Source organism: Palaemon carinicauda, chromosome 18 (genome assembly GCF_036898095.1).
Source record: "Palaemon carinicauda isolate YSFRI2023 chromosome 18, ASM3689809v2, whole genome shotgun sequence".
Taxonomy (NCBI): Eukaryota; Metazoa; Arthropoda; class Malacostraca; order Decapoda; family Palaemonidae; genus Palaemon; species Palaemon carinicauda.
This window is the reverse complement of record NC_090742.1, coordinates 60,149,955-60,160,029: the sequence shown is the minus strand read 5'-3', so window position 1 is coordinate 60,160,029 and position 10,075 is coordinate 60,149,955. Positions and strand designations below refer to the sequence as shown.

The following is a 10,075-nucleotide window of genomic DNA, read 5'->3' as shown; positions in this document are numbered from 1 at the left end:
TCTCTGGTGCAGTTCAATGTGTCTTTGGAGGTCATGTAGCTGTGCCTTTTTTAACCATGTATTTTATCTTCATTAACATTATTATAATTATTAGCCAAGCATATAAACCCAAGGGCTCAAATGGTAAGTAGCCCAAGGAAGTAAGGGAATTGCATATAAACTATATATAAGTAGCAAATAAAGAATATCAAATATTTTAAGCTCAGGAACAAAATCAGAATAGGTCAGTTATATATAAACTCTAAAATGCGACATGTCAACCTGGTCGACGGAAAAGAATTTACAAAAATGTTAAACCTGAAGCTCCACTGATTCAACTGCCCACTTAGGAAGATCATTCCACAAACTGGTCATAGCTGGAATTAAACTTCTAGAATACTGTATAGTGTTGTGCCTTATGATGAAGGTATGGCTATTAGAATTAACTGTGTACGTAATAGTACGTACAGGATGGTACATTCTGAGAAGATATGAGTGCAAATGATGATCCGAATTATGAAAAGTCTTAAGTAACATACATAAGTAATTGAATGATGGTGCCAAAGGTTAATATATAGATGAGAAATGAATTTAATAGGCCACAGTTTTTACCCAACAAATTGAGATGAGAGTCAGCAGCTGAAAATCATACAACCAGACAGTAATCGAAATAAGGCTGAGTGAATGAATTAAAGTATTTCTTAAGGGTATCCCAAAAAATCTTAAAAGACTCGCATTATGAAAATAATATCTTATAACTATTACATTGTTGCTACTTATTATCAAAAGTAGATTATCCACTCCAATAAGTCAATCTCGATGCTTACAGATCTGGCCTTCAAGTCTACTGAACCGTCCCCAAATTTCAGAACTGTCTCTCCATTAACTTATTCATTTTATAAAGATGTGAATGACCATTTGCAATTGTGTTTTTAACCAGTCTCTACAATTAACCCAGACTATGTTGTGTGATAATCTGGATGCCTAAAAATTATGACAAACATCTTGTAGGTCCTATGGTGTGCAAGGTTCCTCTTTGTGATAAGACCAGGACAACGGCCCATAAAGTAAGTAAGTAAGTATATATATATATATATATATATATATATATATATATATATATATATATATATATATATATATATTCTTTAATCTGTAACAACGCTGAAAGACCTCACCAGTCCCAGTAGCCTACTTGGTCCTTTGGCCTAAACTTTATAAACCATTCCAAATCTTCCTGTGTACTCCAATTATTCCCAGCTATCATAATTACAATGTTTCATGATGAGTAACTAGTTCATCGTGATATTTAAGGGTCATAATTAATCTCGGAATGTTTATGAGAATAGCCATCGTGATGAATATATAATGGAGTGAATTCTTTTGTCCAATAGTCATTGTTGCATTAGGAACCTGCTTTAATCTTAGGATGACATTACTATGGAGCTCATAATTTTCCGTATGCAAGTCTCTTTTCATTCATAAGTGTCAACTGAAAATTCAATATATCATTTTTCAGATTCAAAGGTGAAACACAACACTAATGGTCCGTTTGGTACGAGCATCACAAAGTTGGTTTAGTCAAACGATAATCTAAAATATTGTAAACTTTCATCAAAGATCTTTGAGTTAACAAGACTAATTAAATGAAAAATAAAAGCTAATTTTGTTTGTGTTATGACCGATATGTAAAATAGAGTAACATTATTCTAAAATAGAAAACCGCAACTATCGGGAATACATTTACGGAGGAAGACAAGAATGGTAGGCCTAACTGTAGTAGAAAAAGTTGCTTGTGTTTCATTTTCAAATTTGTAACTTCTAGAATACGTTCTTGACAAAGCAGCATTGCAATTAGAGGTTTGTTTTTATTTGTGACAAATAGCAAATGTTACGAAGATGTCGTATGTGATTTTGACATAATCACTCCCAAAATAGAATAAAATTTGTTCTTGGAACATGGCAACTCATCTCACCAAATTTCATATTTGTAGTGGGTCTCGTAAGAAAAAAAAATCGTGAAAGATTAAAAATATAATAAAACCTATCTATAGTTCAGTGTAACAAAAATGTGTAGTTTTCATATTTAATGTTGGTTCGAATGTTTTGTTCTGGAAGTTATGCAAGAGTTTAGTATCCAAGCTACATTTGTCTGTTACCAAGGTCAGTAGAATTTTCTCCCAAAAATTCCCACAGCCGAAACTTTAGGCTTTGCCTCCTATACACAAACTGTTTAAATAGTTATTTATTTCACAAATTGAATTCCTTTTTATAAATATTTCACTGTTAATCCAGCGTTGAAATTATTACTATAATATTAATTTGGATTTTTCCAAAGATACTGTTGTTTTAATACACTTCTGGTATTGTTTGATTTAAAATAAAAGATAATGTAATTTACAATCTGCTGATTATCGACAATTTTAGTTATTTCCTGTTACAGTAAATATATTAAAACATTAGTTTATATTATTTTCATATTTATATGTATTGAAATTTGTATTAAGAAAATTGTTAAACGTGTAACACGATCTCGTGCGTTGTGGTCTTTAACTCCTTAGCTGCCAGACGAACGATAACCTCGACAATGACACGTGACTGGATCAGAGTTGCCAGGTTGGCCTTTTTTCAGGCCAAAAAATCTCAAATTTTGGCTTTTTAAAAATTAGTTGGCCTTTAGTAATATCATGAAAAAATGTGGGCTTTAACTAATATATTTTTGGCCTTTTTCTAATAATGGGTTGGACTTTTAAAGCTGTGATTGATTATAAGTTGGCCTTTTCTCATTTAGAAAACCTGGCAACTCTGGTTGTGACTGTGAACCATTGTTGCCAGATATGGGGATTTATCCCTAGATTTGGGGATTTTGTGTGTCTAATGGGGATATTCTGTACACATTTCCATGAAGAAGAAACAAAAATGAGTAAAACTTTACATTGTTGCAATTAGTTTGCTTGCTCTTATATGAAGTATAGTGAATAATTTCTATTATATTAGTCAAGCCTACATGATCAGAAGAAAATATATTTGTGGAAATTGGGATTTTTGTGTTATTTTGGGGATTTTTTTTATCATGAGTTTTGGGATTTTTGTGTTGTTTTGGGGATTTTTACACTAACCCATCTGGCAACACTGCTGTGAACCTGTGACATCATTCAGAAGTTCCCAGTCAGTGTTGTTGGTGAGAACTGTCTTCTGTTCTTTTCTATCAAAGAAAACAAACTCTGTTGTGTGTGTTTTTTAAGTTATATCGTTTAAATTCTTGCGAAATTCAATGAATAACAGTTAAAAAAAACTTGTTATTATCGTTTGCTCACAGAGATCGACAAAACAACTTGTTATTATCGTAGAGATCGAGTGTCATAATTTTTTTTCGGGTGAGTTCTTCCTCATTAATAACATTCCATAATGAATTTTCTTGTCTTGGCTGTCATTTGTACCGTGGCCTGTGCTGTCGTTTATGCCATAGAGTCGAGGAAGAAGAAAAAACAGGAACAGGAGGCGTCTTAATGTTTTAAAACTAAGAATCGACTTAAAAAATGTCTTTAGCCTAAATTTAACGCGTGGTTATTCAAAGTTTGTCTTAACTTCAAATGTCATAAGTTGCTATTTTTTCTTTAAATATCATTGTTAGATTTTCAGAAATCGATTAACGAAATTATTTGTCATTTCAGAGTTCGAGACTACAGGCTATTATCATAATTACCAACAACAATAGCACATTATTTTTTTCTCTTGAATCTACAAAATTAACCTTTGATGATTTCGTGAACAAAGCCTTTCACTTATAACAGATCAACAACACCTTTATACACGGAAATACGATAAATTTAACCATTATCTTTAAAGGTTTCATGAACAAAAGTATATATTAAAGAATTGACAACTAAAACACGATATCCTTTTGTCATTTATTAGACACAGAACCACCCAAAATATGTAAAGACCCAAAACATATTTATATTTACACAGTTTTTTACTCCAACGTTCTTTTAAAAGTTACATGAAAATATATATATTATAAAATTGACAACTGGAACACGATATCCGTTAGTCATTTATTCATTTATTAGATACAGAACCACCTAAAATATGTAAAGACCCAAAACATATTTATATTTACGGTTTTTTACTCCAACATTCGATCGAATATAGATAGATAATGCGCTAATACTGTAGTTAAATGTAGCTTATATTGATCAGTAGACTATTTATATATATTTATAGCTTACATACTAGTTTGCACTCAAAAGACAAAAAAGCTTTAAGGATCATTACGCACAACTACATTTAAGCCTACATAGACACACAACAAACTTAGACGCTGTTGGAAACCACAGACCTCAAGAACTGAAGAACTGATTGGCTTAAGTATAGGAAGATAAGCCTACCATGACTTGGGCCGACTTTGTCCACTGGCTTGACGACAACAAGGTTGTGCTGATAGCTGTCACTTGTTCTGGTAAGTGTTACAAGATGTTCAGCTGTCGTTATGTTGTTATAAATTGGCTGGTTAGAGTGGCCACCCGTTGAGATACTACCGCTTGAGAGTTATGGTGTGCTTTGACTGGCCAGTCAGTACTACATTGGATCTTGATCCCTGGTTACGGTTCATTTTCCCTTTGCCTACACATACACCAAATAGTCTGGCCTGTTCTTTACATATTCTCCTCTGTCCTCATACACCTGACAAAACACTGATTATCAAACAAGTCCTCTTCACACAAGGTTCGTGCACTGTAATTATTCAGTGGCCACTTTCCTCTTGATAAAGGTAGAAGAAACTCTTTAGCTATGGTAAGCATTTCTTCTAGGAGGACACTCCAAAACCAAGCCCTTGTTCTCTATTCTTTGGTAGTGTCATAGCCTCTGTACCATGGTCTTCCACTGTCTTGGGTTAGAGTTCTCTTGCTTGAGGGTATACTCGGGCACACTATTCTATCTTATTTCTCTTCCTCTTGTTTTGTTAAAGTTTAGTTTATATAGGAAATATTTATTTTGATGTTATTGTTCTTAGAATATTTTATTTTTCCTTTCCATTACTCACTGGGCTATTTTCCCTGATGGGGCCCCTGGGCTTATAGCAAGCATCCTGCTTTTTCAAATAGGGTCGTAGCTTAGAAAGTAATAATAATAATGGAGTTCCTTATAGGGATTGTGCGATTGTGTGTGTGTGTGTGTGTGTAGCATATTTAAGAGGGAAAGCCTTCAAATGCAGGCACAAGTAAACATAGTACTGCAGCAGCGTTATTCAAATGCTACAGGTTCGAACTCGGTGACATTTATCTCGAATATTAATAGCACGTTGGCAACTCTAGCTCTCATAAATAAATTAATGGCACGTTGGCAACTCTTACTATTACTGTAGCGCTCGTAATCTTAAGATAGATTATTCAAAATAAATTCTTTGGTGGTTACGATGTTGTTAATTTACTCAGGATTAATTAACGTAAATTACCCTTTTTTTTCTCCCGACTAGCAATTAAATTTTTGAGATTAAAATAGTTTTCAAGTATTGCGAGAAATTTTTGTGCATATATATATATATATATATATATATATATATATATATATATATATATATATATATATATACAGTTTATATATTTATATATATATATATATATACAGTTTATATATATATATATATTTATATATATATATATATATATATATATATATATATATATATATATATATATATATATATATATATATATATATATATATATATATATTTATATATATATATATATATAGATAAATATGTATGTAAATATATATAAATATATATATATATATATAAATATATATATATATATATAATATGTATATATATATATAAATATATATATATATATATATATTTATTTATTTATATATATATATACATATTATAATATATATATATATATATATATTTATATATTTATATTTATATACATATTTATTTATATATATATATATATATATATATATATATATATATATATTTATATATATATATATATATATTTATATACATATATATATATATATATATATATATATATATATATATATATTTATATATATGTGTATTTATATATATATATCTATATATATATATATATCTATATATATATATATATATATATATATATATATAATATATATATATATATATATATATATATATATATATATATATATATATATATATATATATATATATATATATATATACACTCACACACAAAGGCATCCAAAGATAATATAATAGGAAAGGTAAACGTGGTAGCCATAATTTGTAATCTTAAAAAAAAAAAAAAATGGTACCAAGTTTGACAACTCATTAAATGTTGGTCCACCAAATGGTCATAGATTTTCTTCGAAAGCCAATGAAAATAATTTTCTTTTTACTACTGTGAAGTTTTGCTTCACTGCGAAAGTACTGTTCTGTGCTTTACTATAAGTTTAGGCTAGATATAATGTTTCAGGGGTGTGTTATCCAACCAAACACAGAGTAGTATTGGAAAGCACTCCAAGATCAAACCATTGTTCTCTAGTCTTGGGTAGTGCCATAGCCTCTGTACCATGGTCTTCCACTGTCTTAGGGTAGAGTTCTCTTGCTTGAGGGTACACTCAGCCACGCTATTCTATCTGATTTCTCTTCCTCTTGTTTTGTTAAAGTTTTTATAGTTTATGTATGAATTTTTTTTTTAGTGTTTTTACTCTTGAAATATTTTATTTTTCCTTGTTTCATTTCCTCACTGGGCTATTTTCCCTGTTGAGGCCCCTGGGCTTATAGCATTCTGCTTTTCCAACCAAGGTTGTAGCCTAGCAAGTAATAACAATAATATTATTAATAATGATAATTATAATAATATTAATATTGATAATCTTTACTGATAACATATAAGTCTTCATGTTACCTATGAAATGGTAAGGAACTGTTGCATCAGTCTAATCCTCTGTTTGAGGCGAGTTTAAATTAAAAAGAAAAAAAGAAGATAAGTTTTCACTCATAACGACTGTCTTTCCCAGTCTTGTGTAAGTTACCGGTGCATGGGTCTAGCCTTTAGTCTCACTAGGCTAGGTATGGCTTCGTGTGAGACTAAACACAGAGTTGTTTCCTTCGTATTTTCTTGATCTTTTAAAACATTTCCTGTTTCATATTTTCATTTAGTTTTATTTCATATTTTTATTTAGCCTTTTAGTCTCACTAGGCTAGGTATGGCTTCGTATGAGACTAAACACAGTGTTGTTTCTTTCGTATTTTCTTTAGCTTTTAAAACATTTCCTGTTTCATATTTTTCATTTAGTTTATCGTGTAGAATCTAAAGGGAATGAATAACCACACAAGTTTTATTGGTGTTAAAAGCTGAGATATCTTTAGTACCTTGGCATAAGTTTCACCTATTAGTGGAGCTTCGACACTGATAAAATCATGTTTATGACCTGTTTAAGACAACAACGAACATTGCATTTAGGAAATTCAGGTGACGAGATGGTTTATGTAGTTATTATCATTATTATTATTATTATTATTATTATTATTACTAGTTTCAAAGGTTAATGCTATTCTCTATCGATAGCTGCTGTTATGTCCAATATTACAACATTTCAAAACTCTATAAAACTATTCAAGTTAAAAGAAATTAAATTTATGCAACCTTTATGTTATATTTTTTTTGAAATTAGTCAAAATTAAACATTCAATTTTAATTTACAAGGTAAATTGGTAACGTATAATTAATAATGACTTTTGATTGGAGGTAAATCAATGAAAGTGTACTTCAAAAACGGTTGCTGGAATAACCATTTTGATATTTGCTAGAATAGACATTTTAATCGTTGCTGGAATAAACATTTTGATCGTTGCTGGAATACCAATTTTAATATTTGGTGAAATTAACATTTTAATCGTCTCTGGAATAAACATTTTAATCAGGCCTGGAATAAACATTTTAATCGGCTCTGGAATAAACATTTTAATCAGGCCTGGAATAAACATTTTAATCGGCTCTGGAATAAACATTGTAATTGGTGCTGGAATAAACATTTTAATCGGTACTGGGATAAACATTTCGATCGATGCTGGAATAAACATTTTAATCGACGCTGGATATAAACATTTTAATCGGTGGGGGAATAAACATTGTAATTGTTGCTGGAATAAAATTTTTAATGGTTGCTGGAATAAACATTTGAATCGTTTCTGGAATAAACATTTTAATAGTTGCTGGCATAAGGACAGCCGTTGCTGCACTGTTAGGAAAAAAAGTGTCATTTTAATGGAAATTTCTCCGTAAAAATGTACTGTTCTCAGCCGTATTTCAGTTCAAATAAAGGCGACCGTAATTTTACCTTACTTTGTTATTATCTTTTACGGGTTGGTGACCGTAATATCACTCCTTTACGTTAATATATAGGTTTATAAAACGGTAAAAATCCTGGAATAAATGTTGTCAAGCATTTTATTATTATTATTATTATTATTATTATTAGCCAAGCTACAACCCTAGTTGGAAAAGCAAGATGCCATAAGCCCAAGGGCTCCAATAGGGAAAAATAGCCCAGTGAGGAAAGGAAATAAGGAAATAAATAAATGATGCATTTTTAATGCAAGTTTTATCAGGGTGGAGTAACCATTTTAATAGTTGCTGAAATAAGAAAAGCCGTTGCTGGAATAAACATTTTAATCGGTGCTGTAATAACCATTTTAATATTTGCCAGAATAAACATTTTAATCGGCGTTGGATTAACTATTTTAATATTTGCTGAAGTAAACATTTTTATCGGTGTTGGGATAAACATTATGATAGTTGCTGAAATAACCCTTTTAATAATTGCTGGAATCAACATTTTGATCGTTGCTGGAATAACCATTTTGATCGTTGCTGGAATAACCATTTTGATCGTTGCTGGAATAACCATTTTAATAATTACTGGAATAAACATTTTGATCGTTGCTGGAATAACCATTTTAATAATTGCTGGAATAAACATTTAAATTTTTGCTGGAATAGCCATTTTAATCATTGCGGGAGTAAACATTTTAATAGTTGCTGCAATAACCATTTTAACAATGTTAATTAGTTCTCATCATTTATTTATTTCCTTATTTCCTTTCCTCACTGGGCTATTTTTCCCTATTGGATCCATTGGGCTTATGGCATCTTGCTTTTCCTACTTGGGTTGTTGCTTGGCTAGTAATAATAATAATAATAATAATAATAATGGCTGGAATAAAGATTTTAATATTTGCTAGAATAACCATTTTAATCGTTGTTGAACTAACCATATTAATAGTGTAACCAAGGTGGTTAGAATATTTATTATTTTAGAATTGAATATAACCTTTTGATGCTAATCTAATTAGCCCAACGTGTCATTCTCGATAGTGTGATATTTTCGACTATAAAGGTGCACAGTTCGATAGATTCAAATGTTAATTCTAATAGAATAAAATGTTTACACTAATGTGCCTTTTAAAATTTCATGTAATTTAAAATTCCCAAATTAAAGAAATACGAAAGCCTTAAAATTTTGAGTTTAGCGTTTTTTTTCTAGTTTAGAAAAATATTGAGATGAAAGTTTAATATTTAACATACTACAACAAATATCTTTGTAATATTGTCTCGTGAACTCATCATCATCATCTCCTCCTACGCCTATTGACGCAAAGGACCTCGGTTAGATTTCGCCAGTCGTCTCTATCTTGAGCTTTTAATTCGATACTTTTCCATTCATCATCTCCAACTTCACGCTTCATAGTCCTCAGCCACGTAGGCCTGGGTTTTCCAACTCTTCTAGTGCCTTGTGGAGCAAAGTTGAAAGTTTGGTGAACTAATCTCTCTTGGGGAGTGAGCAGAGTTTGCCCAAACCATCTCCATCTATCCCTCATCATGATTTCATCATATAAGAAGATAGGTTACTAGTTTTTATGAACAAGTCGTCTCTCTCTCTCTCTCTCTCTCTCTCTCTCTCTCTCTCTCTCTCTCTCTCTCTCAAGAGGCCAATGTGGCTATTAAAATCACACGTATAACTTACAGAACTAATAAACTAGATAGCTATTAGTCTCAATCCATGGGTAACTTTAAAAGACTGCTAC

General features: G+C 30.7%; 1 protein-coding gene across 3 annotated transcripts in view; it reads left to right on the top strand.

Moving 5' to 3' along the window:
• Positions 1-3,154: 3,154 nt before the first annotated feature.
• The window catches only part of LOC137657826 (retinol dehydrogenase 13-like), an 84,203-nt gene continuing 77,282 nt past the window's right edge, over positions 3,155-10,075 (top strand). The window contains exons 1-2 of one of the 3 annotated variants that reach the window (XM_068392396.1): positions 3,155-3,356; positions 3,654-4,441. In XM_068392396.1, the coding sequence (XP_068248497.1) occupies positions 4,372-4,441 (70 nt within the window). In that variant the 5' untranslated portion in view covers positions 3,155-3,356; positions 3,654-4,371. Of the gene's footprint in view, positions 4,442-10,075 lie in introns of all 3 variants that reach the window. The other 2 variants (XM_068392395.1, XM_068392393.1) reach the window with 2 other exon arrangements.